We start from the raw sequence: 20,067 nt of genomic DNA on the forward strand, positions 1-20,067 counted from the left end.
AAAACCGGGTTGATATGACATGCCCTATTTTGTCTGCACATTTGACTCAGAGACAAATATAACAGCAGAGCTCCATCCTATTTAGTCTAATATGCATACTGGCTCAGATAGTACACTATATATACAAACGTATGTGGACAACCCTTCAAATTATTGGATTCGGCTATTTCAGCCGCAACTCCTGACAGGTGTGTAAAATCGAGCACACAGCCATGCAATCTCCACAGACGAACATTGGCAGTAGAACGGCCTTACTGAAGAGCTTAGTGACTTTCAACGTGGCACCGTCATAGGATGCCACATTTCCAACAGGTCAGTTTGTAAAATGTCTGCCCCACTAGAGCAACTGTAAGTGCTGTTATTGTGAAGTGGAAACGTCTAGGAGCAACAACGGCTCCGCCGTGAAGTGGTAGGCCACACAAGCTCACAGAATGGGACTGCCGAGTACTGAAGCGCGTAGTGTGTAAAAATTGCCTGTCCTCGGTTGCAACACTCACTACCAAGTTCCAAACTGCCTCTGGAAGCAACGATAGCACAATAACTGTTCGCCAGGAGCTTCATGAAATGGGTTTCCATGGCCAAGCAGCCGCACACAAGTCTAAAATCACCATGTGCAATGCCAAGCGTCAGTTGAGTGGTGTAACGCGCACCGCCATTGGACTCTGGAGCAGTGGAAACACATTCTCTGGAGTGATGAATCACGCTTCACCATCTGGCAGTCAGACAGACAAATCTGGGTTCGGCAGATGCCAGGGAGACAGTACCTGCCCCAATGCATAATGCCAACTTTAAAGTTTGGTGGAGTAGGAATAATGGTCTGGGGCTGTTTTTCGTGGTTCGTGCTTGGCCCCTTAGTTCCAATGAAGGGAAATCTTAACACTACAGCATACAATGACATTCTAGATGATTATGTGCTTCCAACATCGTGGCAGCAGTTTGGGGAAGTGGCTTTCCTGTTTCAGCATGACAATGGCCCCATGCACAAAGCGAGGTCCATACAGAAATGGTTTGTTGAGATCGGTGTGGAAGAACTTGACTGGCCTGCACAGAGCCCTGACCTCAACCCCATCGAACACACAAAGGGACGTCTCTGGCTCTGACTTTGTCTGACCAGAAGGCAGTGACGCACCCCACTTAGACACCCATTACTCACTGACTCACTGTTCCTGGATCTGCGAAATCTCATCACTCATCATTCTCAGCTTCCATCATGCCCCTTCATGACCTCACTTCCCCCAAAAGTGTCAAGATTCTCAGCTGGGCTCAGTCATCATGGAGTCCTATGGGCAGTCAGGAGGAATCCATCACTCCACTCTTTCCCTTCTCTCCCCTCTCTCCCTCTCTCCCTCTTTCTTCCTCTCTCCCTCTCCTTCTCTCCCCTCTCTCTCCCTCTCTCTCCCTCTCTCCTCTCTGTCCCGTCTTTATCTCCATCTATTCCACCTCTTATTTACCTCTCATTACTTTGTGTCTGAGGTCACAGAGTGCCTCTAAAACCTAAACTAGGGTTCTTGTGTTGGTGCTTCTCTGTGTTTGGCACTGTGGTTATACAGTATGTGGAATTGGCTTGTAGAAAATAGGGGCAGACACAAAAGACTCGGAAAAGAGGGGAGAAAAAAACTTGATAGGTTGAGGAGACTATAAATAATTGCATTTGTATTTGTATTTATTATGGATCCCCATTAGCTGCTGACAAGGCAGCAGCTACTCTTCCTGGGGTCCAGCAAAATTAATGCAGTTTATACAATTTGAAAAACGTTACAATACAGTCATGGCCAAAAGTTTTGAGAACAACACAAATATTAATTTTCACAACGTCTGCTGCCTCAGTTTGTATGATGGCAATTTGCACATACTCCAGAACGATATGAAGAGTGATCAGATGAATTGCAAATAATTGCAAAGTCCCTCTTTGCCATGCAAATGAACTGAATCCCCCCAAAAAATCCACTGCATTTCTGCAGAAGGCTTCAGGGTGCCCAAGAAAGTCCAGCAAGCGCCAGGACCGTCTCCTAAAGTTGATTCAGCTGCAGTATCGGGGCACCACCAGTACAGAGCTTGCTCAGGAATGGCAGCAGGCAGGTGTGAGTGCATCTGCACGCACAGTGAGGCGAAGACTTTTGGAGGATGGCCTGGTGTCAAGAAGGACAGCAAAGAAGCCACTTCACTCCAGCAAAAACATCAGGGACTGACAGATATTCTGCAAAAGGTACAGGGATTGGACTGCTGAGGACTGGGGTTAAGTCATTTTCTCTGATGAATTCCCTTTCCAATTGTTTGGGGCATCCAGAAAAAAGCTTATCCCGAGAAGACAAGGTGAGCGCTACCATCCGTCCTGTGTCATGCCAACAGTAAAGCATCCTGAGACCACTCATGTGTGGGGTTGCTTCTCAGCCAAGGAAGTGGTCTCACTCACAATTTTGCCTAAGAACACAGCCATGAATAAAGAATGGTATCAACACCGAGAGCAACTTCTCCAAACCATCCAGGAACAGTTTGGTGACGAACAATGCCTTTTCCAGCATGATGGAGCACCTTGCCATAAGGTAAAAATGATAACTAAGTGTATCGGGGAACAAAACATCGATATTTTGGGTCCATGGCCAGGAAACTCCCCAGACCTTAATCCCATTGAGAACTTGTGGTCAATCCTCAAGAGGTGGGTGGACAAACAAAAACACACTAATTCTGACAAACTCCAAGCATTGATTATGCAAGAATGGGCTGCCATCAGTCAGGATGTGGCCCAGAAGTTAATTGACAGCATGCCAGGGCGGATTGCAAAGGTCTTGAAAAAGAAGGGCCAACACTGCAAATATTGACTCTTTGCATCAACTTCATGTAATTGTCAATGAAAGCCTTTGACACTTATGAAATGCTTGTAATTATACTTCAGTATTCGATAGTAACATCTGACAAAAATATCTAAAGACACTGAGGCAGCAAACTTTGTGGAAATTAATATTTGTGTCATTCTCAAAACTTTGGGCCACGACTGTACATTCAGACTGTGTGCCCTCAGGCCCTACTCCACCACTACCACATATATACAGGACAGAATCCATGTGTACGTGTGTATATAGGGCATATGCTATGGTGTGTGTGTGTATGCTTCACAGTCCCCACTGTTCCATAAGGTGTTTTTTTAATCTGTTTTTTTAAATCTAATTTTACTGTTTGCATGAGTTACTTGATGTGGAATAGAGTTTTATGTAGTCATGGCTCTATTTTGTACTGTGCGCCTTCCAAAGTATGTTCTGGACTTGGGGACAGACAGCTCGGTGCATTCAACATGTCAATACCTCTCATAAATACAAATATCCCCCCTATATCCCCCTGTATCCCCCTGTATTCTCCCCTGCATCCCCCCTATATCCCCCTGTATCCCCCTGTATTCTCCCCTGTATCCCCCCTATATACCCCTATATACACCTGTATCCCCCTATATACCCCTGTATCCACCCTATATACCCCTATATACACCTGTATCCCCCCTATATACCCCTGTATACAGTTGTATCACCCCTATATAGCCCTATATACACATGTATCCCCCTATATACCCCTGTATCCCCCTATATACACCCCTATATACACCTGTATCCCCCTATATACCCCTGTATCCCCCTATATATCCCTGTATCCACCGTATATACCCCTATATACACCTGTATCCCCCCTATATACCCCTGTATCCCCCTATATACACCCCTATATACACCTGTATCCCCCCTATATACCCCTGTATCCCCCTATATATCCCTGTATCCACCGTATATACCCCTATATACACCTGTATCCCCCCTATATACCCCTGTATCCCCCTATATACACCCCTATATACACCTGTATCCCCCCTATATACCCTTGTATCCCCCTATATATCCCTGTATCCACCGTATATACCCCTATATACACCTGTATCCCCCCTATATACCTCTGTATCCCCCTATATACACCCCTATATACACCTGTATCCCCCTATATACCCCTGTATCCACCCTATATGCCAGTATATAAACCTGTATCCACCCTATATACACCCCTATATACACCTGTATCCCCCTATTTACCCCTGTATCCACCTATATACCCCTGTATCCCCCTATATACACCCCTATATACACCTGTATCCCCCTATATACCCCTGTATCCACCCTATATGCCAGTATATAAACCTGTATCCCCCCTATATACACCTAAATATCCCTGTATCCCCCCTATATACACCTGTATCCCCCTATATACCCCTGTATCACCCTATATACACCCCTATATACACCTGTATCCCCCCTATATACACCTGTATCCCCCTATGTACACCTGTATCCCCCTATATACACCTGTATCCCCCCTATATACCCCTAAATATCCCTGTACCCCCCCTATATACACCAATAAATACCCCTGTATCCCCCCTATATACACCTGTATCCCCCTATATACACCTGTATCCCCCTATATACACCTGTATCCCCCCTATATACCCCTAAATATCCCTGTACCCCCCCTATATACACCTGTATCCCCCTATATACACCTGTATCCCCCTATATACCCCTGTATCCACCCTATATGCCAGTATATAAACCTGTATCCCCCCTATATACCCCTGTATCCACCCTATATACCCCTAAATACCCCTGTATCCCCCCTATATACACCCCTATATACACCTGTATCCCCCTATATACCCCTGTATCCCCCCTATATACACCCCTATATACACCTGTATCCCCCTATATACACCTGTATCCCCCCTATATACACCTAAATATCCCTGTATCCCCCCTATATACACCAATAAATACCCCTGTATCCCCCTATATACACCTGTATCCCCTATATACACCTGTATCCCCCTATATACCCCTAAATATCCCTGTACCCCCCCTATATACACCTGTATCCCCCTATATACACCTGTATCCCCCTATATACCCCTGTATCCACCCTATATGCCAGTATATAAACCTGTATCCCCCCCTATATACCCCTGTATCCACCCTATATACCCCTAAATACCCCTGTATCCCCCCTATATACACCCCTATATACACCTGTATCCCCCTATATACCCCTGTATCACCCTATATACACCCCTATATACACCTGTATCCCCCTATATACACCTGTATCCCCCTATATACCCCTGTATCCCCCTATATACCCCTAAATATCCCTGTACCCCCCCTATATACACCCATAAATACCCCTGTATCCCCCCTATATACCCCTGTATCCCCCCTATATACCCCTATATACCCCTGTATCCCCCCTATATACCCCTGTATCCCCCCTATATACACCCATAAATATCCCTGTATCCCCCCTATATACCCCTATATACCTCTGTATCCCCCCTATATACCCCTATATACCCCTATATACCCCTGTATCCCCCCTATATACACCCATAAATATCCCTGTATCCCCCCTATATACCCCTATATACACCGTATCCCCCCTATATACCCCTAAATATCCCTGTACCCCCCCTATATACACCCATAAATACCCCTGTATCCCCCTATATACCCCTGTATCCCCCCTATATACCCCTATATACCCCTGTATCCCCCCTATATACCCCTGTATCCCCCCTATATACACCCATAAATATCCCTGTATCCCCCCTATATACCCCTCTGTATCCCCCCTATATACCCCTATATACCCCTATATCCCCCTATATCCCCCCTGTATCCCCTCTATGTACCCCTGTATCCCCCCTATATACCCCTGCATCCACCCTATATACCCCTATATGCCCCTGTATCCCCCCTATATACACCTGTATCCCCCTATATACCCCTGTATCCACCCTTATACACCTGTATCCCCCTATATACACCTATATCCCCCCTATATACACCTAAATATCCCTGTATCCCCCCTATATACACCTGTATCCCCCCTATATACCCCTGTATCCCCCTATATACACACCCCTATATACACCTGTATCCCCCCTATATACACCTGTATCCCCCTATATACCCCTGTATCCACCCTTATACACCTGTATCCCCCTATATACACCTGTATCCCCCCTATATACCCCTGTATCCCCCTATATACACCCCTATATACACCTGTATCCCCCCTATATACACCTGTATCCCCCTATATACACCTGTATCCCCCTATATACACCTGTATCCTCCTATATACACCTAAATATCCCTGTATCCCCCTATATACACCTGTATCCCCCCTATATACCCCTGTATCCCCCCTATATACCCCTATATACCCCTGTATCCCCCCTATATACCCCTGTATCCCCCCTATATACACCCATAAATATCCCTGTATCCCCCTATATACATACCCCTGTATCCCCGCTATATACCCCTATATACCCCTTTATCTACCCTATATACACATGTATCTGCCCTATATCCCCCTATATCCCCCCTGTATCCCCTCTATGTACCCCTGTATCCCCCTATATACCCCTGTATCCACCCTATATACCCCTATATCCCCCTGTATCCCCCCTATGTACCCCTGTATCCCCCAATATACACCCCTGTATCCCCCTATATACCCCTGTATCCCCCCTATATACACCCCTATATACCCCTGTATCCCCCTATATACATACCCCTGTATCCCCGCTATATACCCCTATATACCCCTGTATCTACCCTATATACACATGTATCTGCCCTATATCCCCCTATATCCCCCCTGTATCCCCTCTATGTACCCCTGTATCCCCCTATATACCCCTGTATCCCCCCTATATCCCCTCTATATCCCCACTATATCCCCCTTTATCCCCCCGTATCCCTCTGTATCCCCCTTGCATTTCCCTGTATCCCCCGTATATACCCCTGTATCCCCTCTATATCCCCCTGTTTCCCCCCTGTATCCCCCTTGTATCCCCCTTGTATCCCCACGATATCCCCCTGTATCCCCCCGTATCCCTCTGTATCCCCCTTGCATCCCCCTGTATCCCCCGTATATACCCCTGTATCCCCCCTATATCCCCCCTATATCCCCCTGTATCCCCCTTGTATCCCCCTGTATCCCCACTATATTCCCCTGTATCCCCCTATATACCCCTGTATCCCCCCTATATCCCCTCTATATCCCCCTGTATACCCCTTGTATCCCCATTGTACCCTCCTACATCCTCCTGCATCACCCTATATCCCCCTATATCCCCTTGTAACCCCCTATATTCCCCCTATAGCCCCTCTATATCCCCCTGTAACCCCCTATATCCCCCCTATATCCCCTTGTAACCCCCTATATCCCCCTTGTAAACCCCTATATCCCCCCTGTATCCCCTCTACACTACCTCCATCAACACATCATCACACAAGTAAACACTGAGACACAACCCCTCCTCAAGTCCCTACACATTCCTCCATCTTCTACTGTACAGATAGTGTATAACTAGTGTGTCTGTACATCAGAAACACTTCCCATCCCATAGCTAAGGGCAGGAATCACAGATTCTGAAAGACAGTCTGTAGGAAATGATCTGTCTAAATGTATAGTCAGCATTCTTCAAAGAGGATGATATGTAGATGTTTTGCAAAGAGAAGTCTGCCAGGATTGTCAAATCAGTCTGATCAATCCATCAAACATCAAGCAGTATTAGCACAGTAGAGAGAGCTATAGCTTATCCACAGCATACTGGCTTGTAATTCCATTGCGGATTAGCAGCTACAACAGTCAAATATGTATTTACAGTATGCTTTATCCAACACAATCATTATCATCCCCATGCCTCTCCCTTTCCTGTGTGTGTGTGTGTGTGTGTGTGTGTGTGTGTGTGTGTGTGTGTGTGTGTGTGTGTGTGTGTGTGTGTGTGTGTGTGTGTGTGTGTGTGTGTGTGTGTGTGTGTGTGTGTGTGTGTGTGTGTGTGTGTGTGTGTGTGTGTGTGTTTGTGTTTGTTTGTGTGTGCGCGTGTGAGTGCCTGTGTGTGCATGAGTGTATGTGCACGTATGTGAGCGTCTGTGTGATGCTGCACTAGGCTTCCACCTTAGCATGGTCATTATGAAGATGAATAGTGTGATTATAAGGATGAATAAGGTGATTAGGCCTGTTGTCCTTGCTGCAGGGTGCTGGGGCTGCCTACCCCTCAGTAAGGAGGGGACGTAAGCGTGCCTACCACGCCCAGCACACATTAACCACCTTACCCAGTCATACATAGGGTACACATCCATAGGGTACACATCCATAGGGTACATATCCATAGGGTACACATCCATAGGGTACACATCCATAGGGTACATATCCATAGGGTACACATCCATAGGGTACACACCCAAAGGGTACATATCCATATGCTACATATCCATAGGGTACATGTCCATATGGTACATACCCATAGGGTACATATCCATAGGGTACACATCCATAGGGTACACAGCCATAGAGTACACATCCATAGGGTACATATCCATGGGTACACATCTATAGGGTACACATCCATAGGGTACATATCCATAGGGTACACATCCATAGGTACACAGCCATAGGGTACACATCCATAGGGTGCATATCCATAGGGTACACATCCATAAGGTACATATCCACAGGGTACACACCCAAAGGGTACATATCCATATGCTACATATCCATAGGGTACATGTCCATATGGTACATACCCATAGTGTACATACCCATAGGGTACATATCCATAGTGTACATATCCATAGGGTACATACCCATAGTGTACATATTCATAGGGTACATATCCATAGGGTACATATACATATGGTACATATCCATAGTGTACATATTCATAGGGTACATACCCATAGTGTACATATTCATAGGGTGCATATACATAGTGCATATATCCACAGGGTACATACACATATGGTACATATCAATGCGGTGCATAGTCATGGGGTACATATCCATAGGGTACATGTCTAGAGTGTACATATCCATAGGGTACATATCCATAGGATACATATCCATAGTGTACATATCCATATGGTACATATCCATAGGGTACATATCCATAGGGGGCATATCCATAGTGTACATATCCATAGGGTACATATCCATATGGTGCATACCCATAGGGTACATATCCATATGGTACATATCCATAGTGTACATATCCATAGGGTACATATCCATAGGGTACATATCCGTATGGTACATATCCGTATGGTACATATTCATATGGTACATATCCATAGTGTACATATCCATAGGGTACATATCCATAGGGCACATATCAATAGTGTACATATCCATAGGGTACATATCCACATGGCATATATCCATATGGTACATATCCATATGGTACATATCCATAGGGTACATATCCATAGGGCACATATCAATAGTGTACATATCCATAGGGTACATATCCATATGGTATATATCCATATGGTACATATCCATATGGTACATATCCATAGGGTACATATCCATAGGGTACATATCCATAGGGTACACTTTAAGGACTTTTGAAAGACTAGCCCTTGGGCTTAAAGAGATCCTAATCAAATCTAATGATACCAGGACAAGGAGATTCATTGTGTTCAGCTGAGTGCTGAGCTCTAATCATGTCCTTTGTAGCTGTTTTGTATGTATGCTGCTAAATAATACTACAGTAAGCTGCAAAAGTATTGGGACAGTGACATGTTTTGTTGTTGTTTTGGCTCTGTACTCCAGCACTTTGGACTTGAAATAATACATTGAGGTTCAAGTACATATGAGGTTCAAGTACAGACTGTCATTTTTAATCTGAGGGTATTTTTATCCATAATGGGTGAACCGTTTAGAAATTACAGCACTTTTTGTACTTAGTCCCACCATTTTAGGGGATTAAGAGTAATGGGAGAGTAATGGGACAAATTAACTCACATGTGTATTAAAGTTGTCAAAAGTTTAGTATTCGGTCCAATATTCATAGCACACAATGACTACATCAAGTTTAGACTCTACAAATTAGTTGGATGCATTTGCTGTTTGTTTTGGTTGTGTTCCAGATTATTTTGTGCCCAATAGAAATGAATGGTAAATAATGTATTGTGTCATTTTGGAGTCACTTTTATTGTACATAAGAATAGAATATGTGTCTAAACACTTCTACATTAATGTGGATGCTACCATGGTTACGGATAATCCTGAATGAATCGTGACTAATGATGAGTGAGATAGTTACAGACGCACAAATATCATACCCCCACGACATGTTAACCTCTCACCATTACAGTAACAGGGGAGGTTAGTATTTTTGGAGGGGTATGATATTTGTGAGTCTATAACTTTTTCAGTCATCATTATTCATGATTCATTCAGGATTTTCCGTAACCATGGTAGCATCCACATTAATGTGTGGTAGCATCCAACACATCTGTAGAGTCACAAGCGGTGTGTTGGGTCATTATCCTGTTGAAAAACAAATGATAGTTCTACTAAGCGCAAACCAGATGGGATGGTGTATTGCTGAAGAATGCTGTGGTCGCCATGCTGGTTAAGTGTGCCTTGAATTCTAAATAAATCACTGGCAGTGTCACCAGCAAAGCACCCCCACACCATCACACCTCCTCCTCCATGCTTCGCGGTGGGAACCACACATACAGAGATCATCCGTTCACCTACTCTGCGTCTCACAAAGACACGGCGGTTAGAACCAAAAAGCTCAAATTTAGACTCATCAGACCAAAGGACAGATTTCCACCGGTCTAATGTCCATTGCTCGTGTTTCTTGGCCAAAGCAAGTCTCTTCTTCTTATTGGTGTCCTTTAGTAATGGTTTCTTTGCAGCAATTCTACCATGAAGGCTTGATGTTGACATGTGTCTGTTACTTGAACTCTGTGAAGCATTTATTTGGGCTGCAATTTCTGAGGCTGGTAGCTCTAATAAACTTATCCTCTGCAGCAGAGGTAACGCTGGATCTTCCTTTGCTGTGGCGGTCCTTATGGGAGCCAGTTTAATCATAGCACTTGGTGGTTTTTGTGACTCCACTTGAAGAAACTTTCAAAGTTCTTGAACTTTTCCGTATTGGCTGACCTTCATGTCTTAAAGTAATGATGGACTATCGTTTCTTTTTGCTTATTTGAGGTGTTCTTGCCATAATATAGACTTGGTCTTTTACCAAATAGGGCTATCTTCTGTATACCACCCCTACCTTGTCACAACACAACTGATTGGCTCAAACGCATTAAGAAGGAAAGAAATTCCACACCTGTTAATTGAAATGCATTTCAGGTGACTACCTCATGAAGCTGGTTGAGAGAATGCCAAGAGCGTGCAAAGCTGTCATCAAGGTAACGGGTGGCTACTTTGAAGAATCTCGAATATAAAATATATTTTGATTTGTTTAACACTTTTTTGGTTACTACATGATTCCATATGTGTTATTTCATAGTGTTGATGTTTTCACTATTATTCTACAATGTAGAAAATAGTCAAAATAAAGATGACCCCTTGAATGAGAAGGTGTGTCCAAACTTGACAGGTACTGTATAGAATGTTGCTAACATGTAGAGGTTGGGGATAGCCGAATTCTATGTTGGTTAGCAACATAAAGGTGTAGGAACACTGCATAAAGCCAAGTGAGCAGTGAGTCAGTCCAGGGGTTAAACGCATCACTAGATTGGCCCAAACATCAGCTCCACCCATGTGATCATCTTCAAGTGGGCCCCAGATAACTGTCTCCATGGCAACCCCCACACCAGGAATCTCTTTTTTATTCACAGCAACTGGATCTGATGTCCACATGGCAACGGCTGCCGAGGGGGCAGTGCAAGGGGGGTAGAAGGGGGGATGTGTGGGGGTGGCTGCTGCTGACGCATTAGGTAGCTGCCTGCAAACTTTTCCAGAATTCCACCCACCGGCTCAGAAGTAAGCACTCGGCTGGAATCCGGTGCACCAAGCTGCGTTTCCTCTCTCTTTTTCTCTCTGTCTGTCTCTCAACCTCGAACAACGCCTCCTACTTGAACCAGGCCTGTTGACCCTCCCTTCTTCATCCAGCCACAGAACCTCATAGCACCTCCTCCATGGTTATGTCCCAGAACAACAAACTACTGCCTGTGTTTCGGGAGCTGTGGTGGTGACACTACTGTTAGGAGGTCAGTGTGTGTGGGCGGGCCCTCCTGTGTGTCTGTCTGTGGCTAGGGGTCTGGGGATTGGCCGGTTCTCTATGTTCTGTTCTGTTGTGTCCTAAGGGAATCTCTGGAGTCTTAGACATCACTGATGGATGACATCAGCAGCAGCAGCAGTAGAGGGGGTGGTTAAGGAAGAGGATGAATGCTTAGCTCTCTCACCTGCGTCCATACACACACACACACACACACACATATTGTCAAGGATGAGTGTTTTAGTCTTTCTTTAACAGGACTAAGCTGACAGTGTCAAGATCATGTCTAGACATTGTGGTTTTTGTTTGGGCACAAGTGTCACATCCAAAATGTATTACACATGTAGTAGGGAGAGCATTTCCAGATGTCATATTAGTTGGAGAAGTTGAGGGGGGAGGTGGGAGGTGGGGGTGAGGTGGGAGGAGGTGGGTGGTGGGAGGAGGTGGATGGTGGGAGGTGGGAGGAGGTGGGAGGTGGGAGGTGGGGGAGGTGGGAGGAGGTGGGAGGAGGTGGGGGGTGGTGGGAGGAGGTGGGAGGAGGTGGGGGAGGTGGGAGGTGGGGGAGGTGGGAGGAGGTGGGAGGAGGTGGGGGTGGTGGGAGGAGGTGGGAGGAGGTGGGGGAGGTGGGAGGTGGGTCAGTTGGTAATTGAACACTCCCAATTATCTTGAATAATCCCTCAGTAATCTTTTCCTGTGAATGGAAATTGTGTGGAAAGAAAATGTGTTGGGAGTCAAGGCTTACAATTCAAATTAAAATAAAAATTTCTTCTGCCGTAATCTCCCCGGGTTTTATGGGCCAATGGTTATTTCTATCAGCCGGACGTTAGGAGAGAGAGTGAAAAAGAAAGAGAGAGAGAGAGAGAAAGAGAGAGAGAGAGAGAGAAAGAGAGAGAGAGAGAGGGAAAGAGAGTAAGAGAGAGGGGAGAGACACAGAAAGAGAGAAAAAAGAATGAGATAGTATGGTTTCCGTAGAAGTGGAGAAAGCCACAGTCGACTTAAACCGTCCAAAAATCCGAAGCAAGGGCCTCCCGGGTGGCGCAGTGGTCTAGCTGCACCACTAAAGACGCTAGGTTCGAGCCCAGGCTCTGTCGCAGCCAGCTGTTCCCAGGAGATCCGTGGGGCGAATTGGCCTAGCGTCCTCCAGGTTAGGGAGGGTTTGGCCGGTAGGGATATCCTTGTCTCATCACGCACTAGCGACTCCTGTGGCGGGCCGGGAACAGTGCACACTGACCAGGTCGCTAGCTGTACGGTGCTTCCTCTGACACATTGGTGCGGCTGGCTTCCGGGTTGGATGCGCGCTGTGTTAAGAAGCAGTGCGGCTTGGTTGGGTTGTGTTTCAGAGGACGCATGTCTCTCCCAAGCCCGTACAGGAGTTGTAGCGATGAGACAAGACAGTAACTACTAAACAATTGGATACCATGAAATTGAGGAGAAAAGGGGGTAACAAATAAATAAATAATAAATAAAAATCTAAAGCACCAGGGCCAATAATCCTCTCCTCAGTGAAAGCCAGAGAGAAAAATGTAACTTTTCTTGCTTGAGGAGATAACCAGAAGGCAGCCCAGCAGGGGCTGTGTTAGTGGCTTCAATAGCATTGGAAAAAGTACCTCTGTGTGATTCTTTAACAGTTAACCCCGACCTTGGAATATATTGATTCCAATATGAGTATTTTTATTCAGAATGTTGATCCCAACATGACGATCTTGCCAATAGAGTAGGACTCCCCAGAGCAGAGGCCAATTTACAAATCACAGCCTCATCACTGGAATCTCCCCATGAAGACACAACCTTGGAGACATACTATACAGCCATCTCTAGGGAACAGAAAATGGGGGCACATCGACCAGAAAATCCAGGTGCTGAGCAGACCAGGAGCCTCTGTGGGATGGGCGATTGTAAATCTACACCCACCCACCAGCCCCACTCACTTGACCTTCTCCACCTCCCTCTTCCCTTCTTCCTCCTCTCCTCTCCTGAAGTCCAGCGCTGATCCCTAGTATGGAGCCAGCTGATGGGACCCAGTGGGTCGGTCCCATGGCCTGGCTCTGCTCTTAATTCTAACTGCTTTATAAATGATTAGCGCAAGACGTATATGCCCAGTTAGAAGGCTAGCTATACTTACAATGCCTCGATTGCTTTTTAACACCAAGCACTTTCAACAGAGCTGAGTATGTACTGACATGATGCTATTGTAGTACTACAGCTTGCTATAGTGAGCATCCCTCAGATAGAGGTAACATAGTGGATACTATGGCCTGTCTTTAAATGCTGAATGAAGATGTCGTGACCCACCAGACACCTGTTGTGGGTCCCCTGCCAGATTGGCCTCCCCCTCTGCCCCCTACTCTCCCCCCTACTCTCCCCTCCCCTCCTCCTCCTCTCCCCCTCCGGCCCCTCCTCCCTCCTCCCCCTCTCCCCCTCCGGCCCCTCTCCTCCCTTCCCTCCCCTCCCCCTCCTCCCCCTCCCCCCCTCCACCCTCCCCTCCTCCCTTCCCTTCCCTCCCCTTCTCCCCCTCCACCCACCTCCTCCTCCTCTCCCTCCTCCCCCTCCCTCCCTTCCTCCACCTCTCCCCCTCCACCCTCCCCCTTCCCTTCTCCTCCCTTCTCCCCCTCCACCCCTCCTCTCCGCCCTCCTCCTCCCTCCTCCCCCTCCACCCTCCTCCCCTTCCCTTCCTCCTCCCTCTCCTCCCTCCACCCCCTCCCCCCTCCTCCCTTCTCCCCCCTTCTCCCCTCCTCCCTCTCCCCCTCCCCCTCCCTCCCTCCTCCCCCTCTCCCCCTCCACCCTCCTCCTCCCTTCCCTTCCCTCCCCTCTCCTCCGGCCCTCCCCCTCTCCCCCCCGCCCCCTCCACCCTCCTCCTCCCTTCCCTTCCCTCCCCCCACTCCCCCTCCACCCACCTCCTCCTCCCTCCCTCCTCCGGCCCTCTCCTCCCTTCCTCCCCCTCTCCCCCTCCACCCTCCTCCTCCCTTCCCTTCTCTCCCCTTCTCCCCCTCCGTCCTCCTCCCCTTTCTCCGCCCTCCTCCTACCCCCTCTCCCCACTCCGCCCCCTCCACCCTCCTCCTCCCTTCCCTTCTCTCCTCCCTCTCCTCCCTTCCTCCCCCTCTCCCCCTCCTCCTCCCTTCCCTTCTCTCCCCTTCTCCCCCTCCGCCCTCCTCCCCCTTTCTCCGCCCTCCTCCTACCCCTCTCCCCACTCCGCCCCCTCCACCCTCCTCCTCCCTTCCCTTCTCTCCTCCCTCTCCTCCCTTCCTCCCCCTCTCCCCCCTCCGCCCTCCTCCTCCCTTCCTCCTCCCTTCTCTCCCCCTCTCCCCCCTCCACCCTTCACCCTTCCCACGGTCACACACTTTTGTACGGGAGGTTTCTGAAAAATAATAATGTTAGTATAAAACATTTACCAGCGTGCTGAGTTTACTTGTCTGACAAGAGAAGGACAGTTTGCAGCGGCTAAGTGTCACATAAATCTTTCAGCGCACTAATTGAAGTGGTTCCCCCAATAGGCTACTCTCTGCAGCTGCATGAACAAGTGACACAACTGTGGACGGGACAGCCAGCTAACTATACCATTCTCCCACTCTGTGATGTCAGCTGTTGATAAGACAAAGACACGTGGTGCACTGTGGGTGAATTCTGTGTTCTCAATGTTATAAGTTTTGTTCCGTCTGTGCTGTGTAACTACATAAACAGTCGTATCCTTATTGAAATGGATTTGAAATGAAAGAGTTCAGAATATTCCTTATTTCTCTCCTTCACTGCATTTGACCCACTTCTTGATAGATGTTATTTATTGTGGAGGCTCAGCGGCTGTACTGTGGTGTCAGTGGTGGTAAGAGTCGCACACTGAGTTTGATGTGCTTTTTAGGCCTATGAGTTTCAACCCAACAATGATGAAAGTGTGACAATGGAAGCAGATCTATCCCCCTCTCTTCTGGACTTCAACCTTCTCTCTGTTCATTGCCCTTCCTCTGCCTCTCCCTCTTTCCCATATATTCCTCCCTGTCTCTTGTTAATTGCCGCAGAGCTTGTTGATGGAAATCAATGAGTGCTTTTTGATTATGAGCCAGAGCTGGGGAAGGTGAGAGAGAAGTGGACACACACACCGTCAGCACTTTGGACTCTGTCCACCGAGGAAGGATTAGTGTGTGTTTCACACGGAGGTTCCCACACTCCTCTGCTGCGGCCCAACTCCAGCCTAGCAAGGCCTCTGCCAACCGCTCGGTCAAAACCCAATGACATTGGAACAATCACAACAAACTCTCCTCTGATGAAACCTTAACTACCCTCAGACAGTTAACAGACAGTTACCTCTGTGGTATCAAACACTGTCTCCCCTCAGCCTTCTGTGAGCCCCACCACACACAGTGTGCACAGAAGGAAGAGCAGTGTTAAGTCTGTCTTATAGCTCTTCTTCAGACACCAGTCGCTCTCATATCCGAGCGGTTCTCACCGGGGGTCCGTTCTCCATCCGTGGAGTCCATTCACAAAACCAGCACCCCACCCAGCCGCACCCGCGGCACCCATCCTGCCTTCCCGCCATCTTCTCCTCGGCAACACCTGGCACCCGGCTAACAAACACCTGTTCACCTAATTAGACAGACACTGGAGGGAGAAGGAGATGAATAAGTTAATGAGACCTCCTCGTCTGTTTCCTCCTCGGCAACAGAGGTGCAGTAATGACCTCTGTATTGGGTGATTCCTTCGCCGTGCGACCTTGAGTGACCCCATCACGGATGGACCTTCTGTGGTAACGCAGCATGGAGGAATGGAGGGATGAGGGTATAGAGAAAAGTGGGACGTGGGAAGAAGGACAGGCCAGGCAGGCTGCTTTTCCTGAAAGGGCAGAGCGAGTGACTTGGCAGCCTGGGCACTGAGGCGTCAGCCAAATGAATGAGCATTAGGAGATGAGGTTCCCACTGCACAGCAGTTGGAGCCGCTCCAGGTCTCACCAGCTGTGCCACTCTTGTTTACAAGCCGCCACCTGCTGCCGGAGAGGCCTCCATTCTGACTAGCAACCTCAGACTCGCATGACCACCAAAGCCAGACCAGGGCATGTGCTGCCTAGGCTAGAGAAACCCAGTCCATGGTGCTTATGAGAAGGGCAGAGCGCCCACTCCTCTGTGGAGTTTCATTCTCATGTTTCCTAACATCGCTGTGTGTTACATTTACATACATACATACATACATACATACATACATACATACATACATACATACATACATACATACATACATACATACATACATACATACATACATACATACATACATACATACAGGCAGGGGTGCAACTTTGGTTTTGGCACATATTATTATCCTATCAGATAAAAACCGCGACCGGGAGACCCATGGGGCGGCGCACAATTGGCCCAGCATCATCGGGGTTAGAGGAGGGTTTGGCTGGCAGGGATGTCCTTGTCCCATCGCGCTCTAGCGCCTCCTGTGGCGGGCATGCGCTGACACGGTCACCAGGTGTACGGTGTTTCCTCCAACACATTGGTGTGGCTGGCTTCCGGCTTAAGCGGGCATTGTGTCAAGAAGCAGTTTTGCTTGGTTGGATCGGCTTGGTTGGATCGTGTTTTCGAGGACGCATGGCTCTCGACCTTCTCATCTCCCGAGTCCGTACGTGAGTTGCAGGGATGAGACAAGACTGTAACTACCAATTGGATACCACGAAATTGGGTAGAAAAGGGGGTAAATGTAATATATATATATACAATATATATACAAGCTCTGGGTCAGAGCTTGCAAAACGGCAGCCATCTAGAATGGATGTAATGACTAAATGTCCAGGAGCCTATCACTCATATATATTCATCTCTCTGCTTCCCACACAAACAAATCACTGGCCCATATGTTTCACACACCGGAACAGTATCCACATCCTCCTCCATTCCTCCGTGCTCCAGGTATCCCCAAAACACGCATCCATCCATCCCTCCCTCCCTTCATCACTTGACCTCCTCCCGTGTCTCACCATCCCTTCCTTCCTGCAGGCGTACAATACCTTCACTTAAGTGCTGTGTTGCTCCATAATAATTCATCTGTTCTATTCAAATCTTCCTGTGGATCTCAGAAGCTCTTTCTTTATGTTGTTATGTTATGTTGGTGTTTCCTTTATTTTGGCAGTTACATGTACACTCATAACCTCATGGGTTGGAACTGACTCAGGTCATGCTTTGTGTTACAATGGCGTTTCTCTTGGTTCTATTATTATTTTTCCTCTGTGACTGCTTTTCTGACCCTGTGTGTTTTCTGTCTTGTTTCTCCTCCAGGGAACTTTAAAGGGATGTGTAAACAGATAGATCACTTTCCTGAAGACACGGACTATGAAGCGGACCCCTCTGAGTACTTCTTACGTGAGTCTCCTCTCTTTGGCTTTCACTTTTACAGTACAGAGGAACCAGTGAGCCTCAAGGGATAGTGTGGTCTGGGCATCCCATCTGCGCATTTGATACTGTATTGTAGTGAATAGTGTAAATACTACACAAATACTACACAAATGTACAACTGTGTAGTTTCTAATCTTGTTAAGAGAGGGTAGTATTTAATATGAGGTAACCTTCAATCAGGTGACAAGGGGGGACAGAAATCAGCCAAAAACGCATCCTCTTACTTCCACTGACAACTTGTTCATATTTAATACCTGAGCCCACTTTCCCACCCAGCCCCTGAAGTCAATACAGTGACAGTAGTTCTGGTGGGCCTGTGTGTTATTTTATATATCTCTAAACTGTATCCTGCTTTTAGTGAGTGCCTGTCTGTCTGGTCTGAACTCCTCCTCTCCTGGCTGTTTTTACTGCCTGCCATGTGTAACGTAATGTGCAGTATTACAGTCCGCTGTGTACCCTGTAAACTCAACACATTGATTTGTGCTCTGTTTTCCTCACTGCTATTAGCAAGACATGGAAATTAGTGTCAAACAAGCTGCAGTAGCAATCCTAAAATCACATGATTTCAATGCCAACAGATTGTATTTTATTTTTTACCTTTATTTAACTAGGCAAGTCAGTTAAGAACAAATTCTTATTTTCAATGACAGCCTAGGAACAGTGGGTTAACTGCCTGTTCAGGGGCAGAACAACAGATTTGTCAGGTCAGGGGTTTGAACATGCAACCCTCCGGTTACTAGTCTAACACTCTAACCACTAGGCTACCCTGCCGCCCCATACCCAGCTACCCTGCCAAATTCCATAATTTAGAATTTGTATTAGGGTATTGAATTTGAATGTAATATTTTTGAATGTGTAATGCACAAACTTGTATTTCATGATTTGAAACTGAATTGAGTGAATATTGCTTCCAGTTTTAAAATGACATTTACATTTAATTGAATATTAAAATTCAATATTTATATATTCATTTTTAATTTGATAGATATTGCATTCATTGTCTGTGTATCAAGTTTACAAACTATCATTTCAAGTTTATAAAAGTTTTATATATTAAACTTCTCGGATGCGTTTAGATTACGTTTTTAAGTTCAGGTCTCTAAATTCAGATTCAAAACCAGAGACAACATCCTGGCACTTTGCCAGCCAGGAAAAGTAGAGGAGAACAGGTAGATTGAAATGCTCACTGTGATAAACAGAAGCTTCTGGTGGTTTCTGAAGTCAATGTGGCATGTTGAATTCATTTTTTCCTATGAATTTGGCTCTAGCATTTGAACCTTTTTGTCTATGACCCCATTCCTGAAAGACACTCTGGAACATGCTCATGCCTTCTGTTTCCCTCTATGAGGATTGTTAGAAGGGAGTGTCACAAACACTGCAATTTGTCCCCAATAAGAACATACTGTAGTTGAATAGCCCTTCCAAGGTTGGCTTTTCCTCTCCCTATTTAATGTTTCTGTTGGGACTAACTGGGATCAAAACATGTCTCCCGCATCTCACAAGATTCCTGTGAGTGTGAGACTTTGATGTCTACGATGCTCAAACCCAAATGATGGGTTTTGTTTATTTTCATAGAACAATACACAGTTTCAACACAGTATTGAGAGTTTCAAACAAATG

The 20,067-nt window shown here is 46.6% G+C and overlaps 1 protein-coding gene across 1 annotated transcript in view; it reads left to right on the top strand.

The window, feature by feature from the left end:
- Positions 1-20,067, top strand: part of LOC118365651 (voltage-dependent calcium channel gamma-2 subunit-like) — an 80,136-nt gene that overhangs the window by 40,815 nt on the left and 19,254 nt on the right. The window contains exon 2 of the mRNA XM_052491431.1: positions 18,331-18,414. Coding sequence (XP_052347391.1) covers positions 18,331-18,414 — 84 coding nt within the window. The remainder of the gene's footprint in view (positions 1-18,330; positions 18,415-20,067) is intronic.

Source organism: Oncorhynchus keta, chromosome 32, assembly GCF_023373465.1.
Source record: "Oncorhynchus keta strain PuntledgeMale-10-30-2019 chromosome 32, Oket_V2, whole genome shotgun sequence".
Taxonomy (NCBI): Eukaryota; Metazoa; Chordata; class Actinopteri; order Salmoniformes; family Salmonidae; genus Oncorhynchus; species Oncorhynchus keta.